The 15907-nt window shown below is 39.4% G+C and overlaps 2 protein-coding genes across 15 annotated transcripts in view; one reads left to right on the top strand and one right to left on the bottom strand.

Moving 5' to 3' along the window:
- Window positions 1–9942, top strand: part of LOC114784058 (ryanodine receptor 1-like) — a 53335-nt gene extending 43393 nt beyond the window's left edge. For 6 of the 14 annotated variants that reach the window (XM_028969340.1, XM_028969335.1, XM_028969338.1 and 3 more), the window contains 19 exons: window positions 587–691; window positions 1207–1212; window positions 2720–2801; window positions 2927–4218; window positions 4544–4617; window positions 4708–4879; window positions 4974–5060; window positions 5436–5699; window positions 5861–5991; window positions 6080–6122; window positions 6228–6367; window positions 6846–6906; window positions 7251–7397; window positions 7478–7612; window positions 7766–7922; window positions 8363–8427; window positions 8833–8933; window positions 9134–9185; window positions 9398–9493. In XM_028969340.1, the coding sequence (XP_028825173.1) occupies window positions 587–691; window positions 1207–1212; window positions 2720–2801; window positions 2927–4218; window positions 4544–4617; window positions 4708–4879; window positions 4974–5060; window positions 5436–5699; window positions 5861–5991; window positions 6080–6122; window positions 6228–6367; window positions 6846–6906; window positions 7251–7397; window positions 7478–7612; window positions 7766–7922; window positions 8363–8427; window positions 8833–8933; window positions 9134–9185; window positions 9398–9493 (3210 nt within the window). Of the gene's footprint in view, window positions 1–586; window positions 692–1206; window positions 1213–2719; window positions 2802–2926; window positions 4219–4543; window positions 4618–4707; window positions 4880–4973; window positions 5061–5435; window positions 5700–5860; window positions 5992–6079; window positions 6123–6227; window positions 6368–6845; window positions 6907–7250; window positions 7398–7477; window positions 7613–7765; window positions 7923–8362; window positions 8428–8832; window positions 8934–9133; window positions 9186–9397 lie in introns of those variants that run through there. The other 8 variants (XM_028969341.1, XM_028969344.1, XM_028969336.1 and 5 more) reach the window with 5 other exon arrangements.
- A 17-nt stretch (window positions 9943–9959) lies between these two features.
- LOC114784060 (cytokine receptor common subunit gamma-like) lies at window positions 9960–15896 on the bottom strand. Its single transcript, XM_028969348.1, has 8 exons — window positions 15554–15896; window positions 14894–14984; window positions 13603–13772; window positions 13280–13410; window positions 12516–12684; window positions 12305–12407; window positions 12080–12164; window positions 9960–11266 (listed from the first exon to the last, which is right to left on the bottom strand). The coding sequence occupies exons 1-8, from the start codon at window positions 15633–15635 to the stop codon at window positions 11054–11056; spliced, it is 1044 nt and encodes a 347-aa protein (XP_028825181.1). The 5' UTR covers window positions 15636–15896; the 3' UTR covers window positions 9960–11053.
- Window positions 15897–15907: the final 11 nt, after the last annotated feature.

A 15907-nucleotide genomic window follows, 5' to 3' on the forward strand; every position in this document is an offset into this window, starting at 1 on the left:
AGCCATGCGTCAGGAGAATCCAATTTAATGGGAAAATAAATTTGGATGTCATCGGCAAAGCAGTTAAATTTCCTAAATATCGAACCCAAGGGCAGCACATATAATAAAAATAAAAAGTTGATCTTTGTGGTACACCACATTCCATACACCTGAGGAGGAAGAATAATTCCCCATGGAAATTGGTTTAAGACCTCTTTGACAGATAAGACTGTCAAATTACAGTGCCTATTAGCCCAACAACGTGCTCTAGCCTTTACAATTAGCTAAAATTAGTTACTGAATCAGGACCCATTAAGAACCCTTTAAAATGCTGTTGTGGTGCTATGATGAGATTTAAAGACAGATTGGACTTCTTCAGTTATAGCGTAAGTATCTAGAAAAGTCTGAAGTTGGTTAAACACAATATTTTTAAAAATCTTTGTTATAAAAGGAAATTTTAATATCTGTAACTGGATAGGTCTGCTGACTCTTTAAAAAGCTTCCTTAGCCTCTATCTTCAAAAATCAAAGAGGAGCATTCAGGAGCTTTCAGTTGAGCATGTTGCCAATCATCCCGAGCTTTATTTTATGTGTCTTTTTCTCTTCAGGGACCCTGTACAGGAAACCAGCAGTCGCTTGCCCACAGCCGTCTCTGGGATGCTGTTGTTGGCTTCCTGCATGTATTTGCTCACATGATGATGAAGCTGGCTCAGGTGTGTGCCTCTCACTTACATTTTATAGCACAGCTCATACATTATAGTTTTTAATTTCTATATAAAAACTGTCCTGATCCAGACAATGATCAAATGCTGTATTAACCCTGCTCATATTCATGTACTTTGAATTCATTGTGCAGCGCTCAGGCCAGAATGGCATGTTGATGTGAAGAAAATCATTTTCTCTAGTTTCATATTTAAGTGTAAATTAAATGATTATCACCAGTTATAATATGGGTGGTCTAAATATTTACCTTGTGTGAAGATTAAGAAACCATAGCACACACAATCCTGTTTGCTTCCTGCCCCCCCACCATACATACACATGAATGCTTTACAATATGATATCCTTAAATGTTAAACCTTAAAGAAGAGTGTTTGATCCGGTAATTAAAGCTAAATGTAATTCAGGAATAGAACTCTTCAATTGTACTTTTAGTTTTTGAAATAACATTTGACTACCTTGAATAAAGCGCTAATTTGAACAAATGTCTTTCACATGGTCAATACAGGGTAAAGTATGTATTCATCTTTTTATTTATTCCTTCATGTGGTTGGCTTTCCTCTTGTTTGTTATATCCCAATGTCCCTGAATCAGACTGTTTCAGCACATGCTAGCTCAAGTCCTTATTCCTATCATAAACATCTGTATTGATTGACTCTACAGAATAAATGTAATGCAGTGTGGGCATTTTTATAGCAGTGGCCTGTACACATGAATAAATTAACAGGAATTGTCATGCTGCCCTGACATATTTTACATATCTAATATTCAACTGCTCAGAGTAACAGTTTCATTGGGAAAGCTGGTGCTTGAGAAAGTCTGAAATAATGAACGTTTGACTCTTCCCCATGGGAGCAGAACACCATTCTGTATGCCGTAACAAGAGCCGGACTGGGTGTCACCCCCTTGACTGATATTTGCCTGCAAATTGTCTCTGTGATCCAACTTTATTAGCTGCATTGTAAAGTCCTTCACCTTACTGTATTTTACAATATTGCATGTCAGTGATGAGTGGTGACTGCTGATTTTCTTTTATTGCTCAGTTAACTGCTGTGCATTTGAAGTGTATTGTTTTGAGAACAGTGATTTTGAGCGATTTGACATGGTTTGCAAATAATCACTATAAGGCACCAGAAATGTTAATTAACCAGTAATAAATGCTGAGACTATACTGTTTTATGAGATGCTGGCACTGGTGTGAATTGAAGGAAACAGTGACAATATTTCAGAGTACATTCAGAGTGTATTATTGCAGCGAGACCACAGTTTTCCTCCCTTATGTAGAATTATGCTCCAATATGAAATAGTTCCCTCTATTATTAAGCTTTTCCAGAGCAACATCATTCAGACATCAACTGTCATGTGACATTTTGACCATAATGAAAGTAACAAGGCAGAATGGTACTTAAATAGAGTAGATGGAATGCCAATATAAGTTCATTTATCTACTCAAAATGCCAGGTCGGGATGAACTGTGGCATAATTAGAAAATTATTTCCCTCTTGTATTATTTCCATACATACTCTGCATGAAAGAACTTTAAAAACACTTGAAATTCAGAGCAAAGGCGATGAATAAGCCAGGTAACAGAGATTGTAGAAATTACGAGATTTAAAACTATGGTTTGCAGCAATCATCACACCTGAGGAATATTGCTAAATATATTGCTAGCTCGGTTTGCTTTGAATGAATTGTGAAGATAGTGTATTTAATAATCCACAATTCATTGGACAGTTGCTGTGCACAAAAGATTGCATTTATGGCACTATCCACCCTTGATATTTCGATATTGAAGGTATTATTGCATAATTATTCAACTCAGATATCTGGGAGATTTATCAGAGTTGATAATTACATGAAATAAAATACATTAACATGACTGCTTAGTTTGCATGAATTAAAATGCTTTAAAACACACTTTCTGGCCAATCAGAATGGGTTATGCATCCAGTAAATATATTATTGCACAGAAAATATGCACAGGTAGGCATGGGTATATGTGTGATGTCTACTTATTTTAGGATTCCAGTCAGATTGGATTGCTCAAGGAGCTTCTTGATCTACAGAAGGACATGGTGGTCATGCTTCTATCTTTACTAGAGGGTGAGTTCACTTGTTACATCTATACAGTGAATATAAATGGACTTGCATAGAGGAAAGATCTCCTCCTTGGAAATAATTCCCTCCTTCAATAAGGCTAAATTTAATTTTCTCTTCTGATTGGTTAGGTAATGTTGTAAATGGTACAATAGCCCGTCAGATGGTGGATATGCTGGTTGAATCTTCCAGTAACGTGGAGATGATTCTCAAGTTTTTCGACATGTTCCTTAAGCTTAAGGACATTGTAGCCTCGGATGCTTTCCGTGACTCTGTGACTGACCCCAGGGGTCTCATATCTAAGAAGGATTTCCAGAAGGCCATGGACAGCCAGAAGCAGTACACATCCTCTGAGATCCAGTTCCTGCTCTCTTGTTCTGAGGCTGATGAAAATGAAATGATCAACTATGAGGAGTTTGCCAACCGATTTCAAGAGCCTGCAAAGGACATTGGCTTCAACATTGCTGTGCTGCTGACCAACCTTTCAGAGCATGTCCCACATGACACACGGCTTCAGAACTTCCTTGAGCAGGCGGAGAGCGTACTCAACTACTTCCGGCCCTTCCTAGGTCGCATTGAGATCATGGGTGCAAGCCGGAAGATTGAGCGCATATATTTTGAGATCAGTGAGGTCAACCGTACTCAGTGGGAGATGCCTCAGGTCAAGGAGTCCAAGCGACAGTTCATCTTTGACGTGGTCAATGAGGGTGGCGAGTCAGAGAAGATGGAACTCTTTGTGAACTTCTGTGAAGACACCATCTTTGAGATGAACATTGCATCACAGATCTCAGAGCAGGAAGAAGGGGAGAGGGAAGAGGAGGGCGATGAAGGCGACGGAGGAGAAGGAGGGGGAGAGGAAGAAAGCGGAGGTGAGGAGAGCCAATCTGAGTCCAGCTCGGCCTTCTCTGACTTCCTCCACAGCATATTGAATCTCTTAAGCATGTTCACCTTCCGCAACCTGCGCAGACAGTACCGCCGATTTAGGAAGATGACCATCAAGGAGATGGTGGTGGGATTGGCCTCCTTCTTTTGGACTGTTCTCATGGGCATCTTACACTTCATCTACAGCGTCTGCAAGGGCTTCTTCCTGCTAATCTGGAACACTTTGTTTGGCGGGGGTCTGGTAGAGGGTGCAAAAAACATTACCGTGACTGAGATCTTGGCCAGCATGCCAGATCCCACTCAGGATGAGGTGCACGGTGACTTACCAGGTGAACCAGGAGTGCGAGAGGAACCAGAGGCTGGGGGAGTCACTGACTCAATGGATCAAGGTGGAGGGGAAGAGGAGGAGGAGGACAGTGAGGAGAAGGATGGAAACAGGATCCCTGGCATTGACACACCTGGAGGTCTTGGAGACATGGGAGATACCACCCCAGTGGAGCCACCAACACCAGAGGGCACTCCACTGACCAAAAGGAAAACGGTGAGGTGATACCTGACATTCTGAATGATGTATTGTTTCATTTATCCAAACTGTTGTGGTTTTTTTTTTGTGGTTATATTTTATACATTTATATTTCCACTCTATAATCTTTTAAATTTAAATATTATAATTTATAATTTGTAGAGGATTGAATTGAGGACTGAAGTTTCCATTTAAATCACCACCACACTCCACTCAGTTTGGTGATGAGTCATCAGCCCATCTTTTAAAAAGAGATATTAAATAATTTCATCTTTAGGAAACTGTAGAATTATTCTGTGCTTTCAAACAAAGGTGGATTTTGTGTTATTCTTAATCCCCTCAGCAGCCAGGAGAGGAGGCAGGAACTGTGCAGCCCCCAGCTATAGAGGAACCTCTCCCGAAACCGGAGAAAGCTGAGTATGTTCTAAACACTGTGGAATCTAGCACTTATTTCAGTCCACCTGCAGAACCCGGTAACCACAGATGCACACCTCTTTTTGATATAAGCACTGAGAATGGAGAGAAGACCCAGAAGGAGCCTGAAAGTGCAGCCCCAGAACAAGAGCAGAAGAAGCCAGAGGAGGAAAAAGCTGTGAAAGCCAAGAAAGAGAAGAGCACCAAAAAGCAAGGAGGATTTGATCTCTGGACAGAGTTGGATGTTCAGAGAAACAAATTTATGGTCAGCTGAATTAAAAAAATGTATCATGATGCCTGAATCCATATTGCATCTGTGTAGATAGCAAGTCTTAATGCTGAATGTGTCTACTCTACAGAACTATCTCTGTCGGAATTTCTACAATCTCCGTTTCCTAGCCTTATTCATCGCCTTTGCTCTGAATTTCATTCTGCTCTTTTACAAGGTAAGTACAGCTGCAGTTCTTTGCAGTAGTGTGCAAATCAACGGGAAAACCTGTGTAATTTTATGCATGAATTAATTTGTGGCATTTCAGTGGGGCATGATTAGGGTCCGCTTGACTCTTTAGATGGAAGGGTCATGGCCAATTTAATAGAAAGTTATTATGACTGAGCAATTCCTATGAGTTGATTGGGACTGATGGGCGTTCTGATGGGGACTGATGAGTTTCTGAACATCTGACTGATGGTCTTTGGATGAGTTGTAACCATTCATCTGACTACGTTTGGAGAATTTGAGCCAACTGTGGGTCTGTGTCTGTGTGTCTGTGTGTATATAAGATTTTACCATACCAGTGTGTATCCTCTTTACCTTTTTACAGGTGTCAGACTCTCCACCTGACGCAGAACCTGAGGGGTCAGGCATGTTTGAAGGTTCTGGCTTTTTTGAAAGCTCTGCTGATGGAATGGAGGGATCAGGGCTGGGGGAGAATGTGGTAGGAAATGAGGATGAGGATGAGGAAGAAGGGCCTGTTTATTTCTTTTTGGAAGAAAGTACAGGTTACATGCAGCCCACCTTGTCTTTCCTGGCCATTTTACATACGGTCATTGCTTTCATCTGTATCATCGGCTACAACTGCCTGAAGGTCAGTAAGCTAAATCAACTTGCAGTAAAAAGTGAAGACATATTATGACACTAAAGATGTCATGATAATACAGTTATTATTTTTTTAACAATGAAAACAATTACCATTATGTGCTTAATTTGATGTTTGGAATATTTGGAATTGTGTTTCGATTCCTGTAGATTCCCCTGGTGATCTTTAAACGGGAGAAGGAGCTCGCTAGGAAGCTAGAGTTTGATGGCCTTTACATAACTGAGCAGCCAGAGGACGATGACATCAAAGGGCAGTGGGACCGGCTGGTGCTCAACACACCGTTAGTGCGACAAAAAGTCTTTCAAAATGTTGCTCTCAGGTGTTAACTGCATTTTTTGTAATATTTTTACACATTATTTTGCCTGTAGTTCCTTCCCAAGAAACTACTGGGACAAGTTTGTCAAGCGGAAGGTAAACTTGTGTTAGTCATGTGTTTTTATATATATGTGTGCGTGGAAAAAAAAAAAACGAGAACAGAAAGGTGATCATCTTATGTTTTTTTTTTTTTTGATGTAGGTGCTGGACAAGTATGGGGATATCTATGGACGTGAAAGAATAGCTGAGCTCCTGGGGATGGATCTGGCCTCTTTAGATGTGAGCAAGCAGCAGCAGCAAGAGAAGAAGCCGGAACAACCAGACAGCTCCGCTTTCGCCTGGTGATCACACTTTATAATTCCTCAATACACCTTTAATAAAATAATAACAGGCAATATTTTTTATCATGCGCTGTTAGCATTGTGGCCTCACACCTCTAAGATAATGAGTTTGAATCTGGGCCGTGGCTATGGGTAGGTAGAGTTTGCATGCTCTTCCAGTGGTGGCTTGAGTTTCCTCTAGGTTTTCCGGTTTCCTCCCACCATCCAACAACATGAACACTAAGTGGATTGGTGACTGTAAATGGTTGGCTTCCCTGTGTACTGTCAGAGTCCCACTATGAGCTCCATAAAATGTAACCCAGAACTGGATAGTAAGAGTGAGCTGAAACTATTCTGGGTTCTTCTATTTTTGTTTTTGACAGGAAAAGTGCACACCTGCATATTTTACACATTTTTCTGTTGTCTGCATAATCTGCCTAATCATTGTCCAGATATTTTTTGTTTTCGTGTTTATTTCTTGTCTGCCTCTCTTGTGCAGGGTTACATCTATTGATGTCAAATATCAGATCTGGAAATTTGGAGTTGTGTTTACAGATAACGTAAGACACCATTATGTTTTAGAATTGCAACTTATTGTTTCTGTCATAACGATTCCTCCTGGACTTTGCAGGTTTTGGGTTTTTTTTGCAGCGGATTGATGTGACCTTTAATACTTGATGCATGTTGTAATCTGTATTTATTTTGAAAAGTAAGTGAGTAAGTGAACTCCCTTCCATTGGCATGAATGCTTGCCTCTGTCTGGTAAATTACTGGTAAATGTCTTGATACTCGACGCTTATCGGAGTTTACAGCGGTTGCCGGTCGCATTCACAACACTGTGAAAAACTTCACAAACTTCAGTTCAGAGACTGCAGCATATCCGTGTTTGTGCTTTTGCCGGCAGACGTTCCTGTATCTGGTGTGGTATATGGTAATGTCACTGCTTGGCCACTACAACAACTTCTTCTTTGCTTGTCACCTGCTTGACATCGCCATGGGTGTGAAAACTCTGCGGACAATCCTGTCCTCCGTCACTCACAACGGTAAACAGGTGAGCATGTGTAATGCATATATGAGTGTCTGCGATCATGTGTGCATTTGTGTGGACTGACATCTTTGTCTGGACTCCAGCTGATGATGACGGTGGGCCTGCTGGCTGTGGTTGTGTACCTCTACACTGTGGTGGCCTTCAACTTCTTCCGAAAGTTTTATAACAAGAGCGAAGATGAAGATGAGCCTGATATGAAGTGTGATGACATGATGACAGTAAGTCACTAAGACTGAATGTTTTAATATTGATTTAATAATGGTTTAATGTAATGCTGGAAATGAACATTTTTAACAAATTCTATCATGGCCAGAGGTGGAATCTCTATTTGTACGTGAGATTAATATACTGGCTCTCCTCTTCCTTGGCAGTGCTACCTCTTCCACATGTACGTGGGTGTGCGTGCAGGTGGGGGTATTGGCGATGAGATTGAAGATCCGGCAGGTGACGAATATGAGCTTTACCGTGTTGTATTTGATATCACTTTCTTCTTCTTCGTCATTGTCATCCTCCTTGCCATCATCCAAGGTAAGTTGCTGTTATGGATGAACATTAATGACTTCATAATCACAAATCCTGATGTGTTTACATTTATTTTCGTGGCATTTGGCAGACGCTTTATCTGGAGTGGCTTACTAGGGGTGTGTATTGGCAAGGATTTCACAATCCAATATGTATCACAATATGATTATATCACGATATATTGTGATACAACATGCTGTGGTCTGTCACGTTTTGCAATTTCTGCCTAGCATTAATTTAAAGTACCCAGCTGTTCAGCGCCATCTACAGGAGTGGAGGTTGTAGTATACAAAAGTATATTTGATGTCTCTGTATCGATACGATATCACCACGTAAATATCAGGATATATTGCTGTATCGATATTGACCTGTAGACTATGGTTTTCAGTGGTATTATTCCTTCAGAAAGGTCCCTAATGTCTGTTAATATTTCTGATCTGCCACAGGTCTCATCATTGATGCCTTTGGGGAGCTGAGAGACCAACAGGAGCAAGTGAAAGAGGACATGGAGGTAAAACAGAAACATCAGCTAAAAACAGGCACCTATGTGAACTTCTGTAGGTAATTCCAGACAAGAAAATAATTCCATGTTTGGTTTCAGGTAATGTTGTTGATATATATGTAGAATTGTAATGTTTATTGAATGTGGAAAATATCATGCTTACTTTATAGGTATAAGCAAACAACATTGTGTTTGTTGTGTATATTTACTACTTTAACAGGATTAAATGTAAATTGCTAAATGGTAAACACTTGTGTGTAATAGTGAAAAGGACTGCCCTACACACATAGGCTGTACATTTGCTGCAATATTTTATGAAAATATTACAACAACAGCATTGTTCCAACATGCAAAACTCACATGTTACACATTGATTTTATATAAAGTTACTTATGGTCTGTTAAACCTTTCTAGACCAAATGCTTCATCTGTGGGATTGGGAGTGACTACTTTGACACGACTCCGCACGGCTTTGAGACACACACCATGGATGAACACAACCTGGCCAACTACATGTGAGTGTGTTTGTGTACACACAAGTGTGCAGCTGTCTTCTGCCCCACGGGCTTACAGACAATTGTAAGATTGAAATGTCAGCACAATGGTAATCAATAGTTCCATATTCCTGTCTTATTCAAATGTGTGCTTATGCGTGGTTGGTGGCTATACGTAATTTTAGAAATCTGTCCTGACCTACACTGCTTGACTCCTACAGGTTCTTCCTTATGTATTTGATCAATAAAGATGAGACGGAGCATACTGGCCAGGTAAGTGTGTTTTCAATAATGCAGAATGCAACAATTCTTGTATTATTTTTATTACCTTAAAAACACAATAGCTGTGGTAGTTGACATGGTAGTTCTGTGATGTGGGACTGAAAGCTGTGTGGTAAGATTCGGCAAACAACTGGAAAATCAGCCTTCCAAAAGGCTTTAAATAACAACTCTCCCTGTCGGTGTGGGTGTGTTTGTCCATACAGGAGTCATACGTCTGGAAGATGTACCAGGAGCGCTGCTGGGACTTTTTCCCGGCAGGAGACTGCTTCAGGAAACAGTATGAGGATCAGTTGAGTTAGTGTTGCTCAACTAGGGCTTTACTCTTTATACTTAGGACAACTGATTGTTTATCAGAGATTGTGTCACTGCCAAAACATGCAATATTAAAGAAAAAATTTGCCCAGGATTTAAAAAATGAAGACAAAATATTGTGGTGTTTCTGGTTGTGGAATCAAAACTCCCCTCTTTCCTTTCCCAAAATTGGACCTGTAATTGCTGAGAGTGAGCCTTGCGTACCCTGCACGTGACATCTTTCAAACATCATGGTTGCACAATCAAGTTTTTTTTTTTTTTTCTAATTTATGGTTTATATTATTTATTTTAGTTGCAGTATATAGTCAATGCCATAGGAACCACTAAGATACATCAAATTATTAGTTTGTGAATTTGTTCATTTTAGCAGTGAAGTGTTGCTCATTTTATTAAACTCAAAGTTGTTATTGCGTTTAATTGTTAAATAAATAACAAATAGGGAAATGCAGTGTGTGTAATGTCTTCCTGGTGTCCTGAGTGTTTAATATGTTATTTGATATAAGCACTTTTGGAATAAATACACAAGCTCATAAAATTAATATATACAAGGTCTAACTCAAATATTTGTGTTATTCCCAGAAAAAGTTCAACTTTTCATGCAAAAATGAATTTAGAATATCTTGTCATTAATTGTTACAGTTAGAAATGTATGCACATTTACATGTACTATCTAACAAAACATATATTTATTGGAGCTGCTTATTCTTCTCTTAGATATTTCCTTTATCTTCATTCTCCTTTATTGTAATAAACTATGTCATTACTAAGCGAGAGGGTAAAGAAAAGTAAAGTTAAGCAATATATAAAAATGTAGACTCTGTAAAAAATGTATGTAGTCTTTTCAGATAGAAAGAACCATACGACGTCCGCTGAACTGGTATCTGATGACGAAGTTAAATATCAGAAAAATACCTTTTCCAGTCTATATTGAATTAGCCCTGATCACCTGATAAAGTATTACAGCTTGCTGCAATACGACTTCATTGTAAGGCTCATTATGTAAAAAACAAAACAACAAAACTCAGTAACTAGTAATAATCTAATAAAATAATAATCATCTCAATTGGATTACAGCTAAACAGAACACTTAAAAATAATATTACAATGAAAGACTTAAGACTGGAGTGAAGGGTGGTAGTAGCCTTGTGAGTAACACACTCACCTATGAACCAAAAGACCCAGGTTCAAACCCCACTTACTACTATTGTGTCCCTGAGCAAGACACCCTGAGTTGCTCCAGGGGGACTGTCCCTGTAACTACTGATTGTAAATCGCTCTGGATAAGGGTGTCTGATAAATGCTGTAAATGTAATGAGTGAATTGGCATGCTATAGTATGTACATTATATCCTGATTTTATGTTCAGTATGTGTGTGAAAGTGTGTTTGTGTGCTTTCTATCATTTCAGGCAAAAGCGTCTACATCACATGTATTCTCTTGTTTGCTGATTGGTCAAATTCATTCATATCATTATAAATGTCAGCCCTTTTCAGACTGAACCCTGGTGACCCCACTCTAAGCAGGGGTCATGTAAGATTGTGGGTGTGATCAGACAGATGCGTGCAGCTCAGATTCTGCCATGCTGGGCATGGTGGAGCTGGACGAGTTGGAGCAGAGGGACGGGCAGTCTGTGTCCTCGCTGTAGATGGTCAGACCCTCGCTGCTGTCTTCATTGCCCTGGTACTCCTGCACGGAGCATACACGCTCTGTGAAGTTGGGTTTGAAGCCCTCTTCCATCCCTTTGTAGATGCAAAGCCATTTCTAGAACAGAACAATTCTTTGTCAGTTTCATTTCAAATAAGACAGTCCAGTTCCTGACCTACAAAAAAGTTCATATAATGTCATAAAATGACAGCCTCTGTTGTGCATAATGATGCTATATAAACAAATTACTATTTGTCAACCACAAAAAATAGAGATAGTGGTGATGGAGATGTTATTATTCCACACAACATTTTGCATCTCATTATTTTCCAATAGTTTACATTTCATTTACATGTCTGGCATTTATCATACATTCTACTTACAATCAGTAGTTACAGGGACAGTCCCCCCTGGAGACTCAGGGTTAAGTGTCTTGCTCAGGGACACAATGGTAGTAAGTGGGGCTTGAACCTGACTTTGTGGGCTTCTGGTTCATAGGTGAGTGTGTTAACCACTAGACTACTTACACCCCAATAGCTGTTGTTCTAGAAACAAAATATGCTCTTTTTACATTTTCTACATTTACCTTTTTTTTTTTTTTTAACCTTTTTTACGTATCATTTAGATACGTATTTCTTGTTAAGGTCCCATGCATAATTGTGATCATAATCATGAGGCAAGTTCACTGACTGTAGCCCTATTTCTTTGTCTCCTCACTAATAAGCTATATTATAAATATAATCAGTAATGCTGTGAGTATGTCTGCTGTTAATTATTTATGCCCCTGGGACAGACGGGCGTCTGGTGTGGATGCATCATTATTACGGGACCGTACACTTATAGTACACGTCTATGACTGATGCAGCATTACAAGGTAGCAGTGGATGCTCACACGTTTACTAAATGCGAAAAAGGTCATTTTGGCTTTACCTCTACGTTGCCATTGTATGTGTCAATAAGCTCAACAAGGTTCTTCACAGGATTTGGTACCACAGGAACAAGGATGACCCTCAGCCTTAAAGAAAAAGAAAATAAAGGGTTTTTAGCGAAATGATATTTTACAGAGTTGACATTGTGAGCATGTTAATTGACCCATGCAAAAAGAACTGTTAATGAACAGGCCTTCAGGGTGAGCAATTCAGTGGCTGTGCTAACCTCTCACTGCGCACCAGCAGGAAGGAGAGCAGGATCAGCAGGGCAGCGGCCATAACCCCACAGACCGTCTGAATCACGTAAGAACTGCTGGGTCTTTTTATTTCTGGATGGAAGGCAAAGAATGGATGATTGAAACGACAATTCCAAGGTAATGTTTCAGTCTTTTCATTAATAGAAAAGCTCTTATGGACTGAGTTGGTGGAGTTTTTACCGTTCACAGCTGTGCTGTTACCCCAGGCCACGATGGGGCTCCACTCACTCCAGAGAGTAGACAAACCACAGGCCTCTCCTATACGAACTCGCACCTTAAACTCATAGCGACTTGTGTTGGAGGGCAAAGCCAACATGAACTCATTTCCACCATTCAGTTTAGTTGAGTCCTTAAATTAAAAAACAAATGAGAGAGAAAAAAAATCTATTCTTAAAATGTTTTAGAAGCATAAATAAGTAAACTATTTACATTTACACAACTATCACCATAGACATAGGTACATGCCTCATGATCAGCAGCATCATACTTTCACGTTTCCACAGTAAAGCATAGCAGCTACGTCAAGGAACAAAGTTACGATGGTGGTAGACCTGCAAACCAGATCCTGACGTTTCATAGGCAAGGATCTGGTTTGTATAAATTGTGTGTATTTGTGACTTTTTTTTTTCTTTATTTGGTGTGAAAAGTAAAACTGAAACATTTAAGAATACTGATTTTTAAATGTAAGCATTTATTAAAGTACCCATTGATGTGTGATTATTTGTTTTATTTTCATTATTATCTATTCATCTCCTCAACCATGACACATGGTCTTGAACCAAGTCTCATTTTTACTGCCTATGTCAAATAAACATGTTTATCTCTTCAAGCATGTGATCAGGTCAGACCAACTATAATATGCACAAATGAATATCCCTCAGATAGCCCTGGAGCCAGGTAGGCCCACAGGGTCCCTTTTACCTTGTTAGACATTCTTTGCTCACCTTCCACTGGTCATTGCGACTGTACTGAATCTCGTACTCGTAGCAGTGCACTGAGGATCCTGTGACCCAGTGCAACAGAAGATTGTCGTCCTTCCATTCCACAGTCAGGTTGGTGGGTGGATTGAGTTTCACTGTGGACAGAGAGGAAGGGTAAAATGGCATTTTCTTGGTTATGTTTAAGGAGTCAGCATATAAAGGAAAAGGGTGCTAAGCATCAGCTAAATAAATGCTTTAGTTTTTACATTGGAACAGTAAGATCCGAACACAGAGGTAAAAAAAATAAATCAGCAAGTGTTATAGTTCCATTTTGGAAACTTCCATACCTCTGTCTTTCAAACGAAGCGTCTGATTGTGCATGGAGCCGTTGCCCTGCAGTGTACTGTAGAACTCATTGAAATGATCTGAACGTTCGCAAGGGAACCTGCAGCCCACAGCCACATCCTTATACCACATATATGATGGGCATACAGTTGTAGGCTTTAATGTCCCAAACCTATAATACACACACACACACACACACACATACACACATACAAGCAAAGTACAGTTGAGAGAAGAAAAACTGCTATCATTAGAATCTGTCATACAGATTGAATAGATTAGCATGGTGGAAACAACAAAACTGCTTCAAATAACCTCACATATTTAACAATTTGTATTATTTTTCATGCTGCTTATGGGGAGTTATGGGGAAGTCACGATAAAAGCTTTCTTGTTCATCTTTATTTGCACTTTACTGCAACCTAAAAGGTCTTTGTTCAAGTAAAGGTCATGTTCAAGTTCAAGCCTGTGATGAGAAATGCATACTCATTCCACAACACTGAAAACACAGGGGGCTTTCCCAAAAACCCATGAGGCGGCCAGCAGTGGTAAAAACAAGGAAGATGGTCATAAAACCATAGGACAAGTAGTCCAGAGATTCAGAAAAGGACAAAAAGCATTAGCCAGAATCAAGACCATTAATCTGGCAAAACAAAAAAAAATCAAGAATTTAGACCGTGATCCAGACAGGAAACAGATCAGTCCACCAGGGGGCGTTAATTGTGACTCTGACCTGCCTTTTCTAAAATAAATAAGTATATGTAATTTAATTGTTGTTTTTATTTACATTAAAACACTTCAAACTGCATCTAATGTAAGAAAGGTACTATAGGAATAATGCTTCTTCATGTTTTGACTACCACAATAAGACACAAAAAGCAAAAAACTTGTTCTTTTTCTTCTTCTTATTGTTATTTTGGCTTTGAAAGACAAAAAATGTTGTTGTTAACCTTATTATTATTATTATTTTTGTGTTCTGGTGCTTTTTGTAAGCCCATTTTTCTGAGCGATTTTTTTCCCATTGACTTAACATGGGACCTCTTATTCAACCTCATTTAATCTCTTTCCCATCATCCTCCACTCCTCATTTATATCTATCCATCCTCTCATTAACCCCCACGCATTTTATAGTGCAACAGTGGTCAAACTTTTAGCGTTCCAACCACCACACATTTCACTGATTTCCAAGCCAAACGTTTGTTCACAAACGTCCCTTTCCTTGTTTGTTCTGGTCCTGCTGTATTTGTCTGTAAATTCCCTGCATTTTCATAATAAAAATCTGCAGTCTTGTACCTGCCAAAAAACGTATAGTTGACTTCAGGGTTTCTGACCAGGTTCCATGTGCAGTTTACGTACTCCAGATTGACAATATAGCAGCTCACATCTGTAGGAAAAATGCATCTAAATTTAAAACAAATTTAAATATATAAACTGCATTATAGAAATCAAGTCAACAAAATAAGCAGTATTCAGTACAAAACATACATTAAACATTCAGATGTGTGCTTTTAACGTCAGTATATGTCTCAATTCAGTTGCCAATTCACCAGTTTGTTCACTTGTCCAGCTATTTTATCTAAAGCTATGCATCACAGTAATGTGACCATAGTATAATTATAAATCTAGAAATAAAAAATATAAACATTTTCTCTGATTGATAACGTACTCTACGTGTGATGTAGAATTTCTGTGATCCTTGGTATTACAGTTTAATATTAAACCGGAAGTTTAAAATAATAAAATTTCAGAAAAAAAAGAGTCTCCGATTTTAATGAAACAGAAATAAATTAAGAGGATTAAAAGAGAAATTTTCAAAAAAAAAAAGAGAGAAAATAATGTAAACCCTGCTAAGAGTCTCCGATTTTAATGAAACAGGAAAAAAAAATTAAAGTGACTTCCGTCTTTTACACATGGAAAGAAACGTGGTGATTCTGACGCCAACAAAGACCTTACCTGGCACCGCCGAAGCGCCACGAACACGCTGAGCTGCGAGGACCGAGGACAGAATAAACCCGCACAGGATCCTGCGCTCCATGGTTAAATCGTCCCTTTATTAAAGCCTGCTTGGAGCTTTGACATCTCTCGCTCTTTTCCACGTTCGCTTGTGAGCCCTTCAGTTCCGCTGCTCGCTTTTGAAGCTTCACTGCGGCCTCGTCGGTCGCTCCGCCCCGTTATACGTTCACGCCGCCTGACAGTTCGGCACGATGTTCGCATGTTGTCAGAATTCTGGCACAAATCTGATTCCATGAAGTTGTTTCCTGTTTCTGAACTGGAGGCTGTATCTAAGGACACGTCTTTCTGAACCAT

This window comes from Denticeps clupeoides, unplaced genomic scaffold (genome assembly GCF_900700375.1).
Source record: "Denticeps clupeoides unplaced genomic scaffold, fDenClu1.1, whole genome shotgun sequence".
NCBI classification, from domain to species: domain Eukaryota; kingdom Metazoa; phylum Chordata; class Actinopteri; order Clupeiformes; family Denticipitidae; genus Denticeps; species Denticeps clupeoides.

Excerpts from the sequence above, each read along its gene's own strand:
- LOC114784060 (XM_028969348.1), bottom strand. The coding sequence starts at position 15,635 with ATGGAGCGCAGGATCCTGTGCGGGTTTATTCTGTCCTCGGTCCTCGCA. Across the intron at positions 14,985-15,553 it reads TGGCGCTTCGGCGGTGCCAG|ATGTGAGCTGCTATATTGTC; the intron begins GTAAGGTCTTTG and ends TTTTTCCTACAG. Across the intron at positions 12,165-12,304 it reads CTGCTGGTGCGCAGTGAGAG|GCTGAGGGTCATCCTTGTTC; the intron begins GTTAGCACAGCC and ends TTTTTCTTTAAG.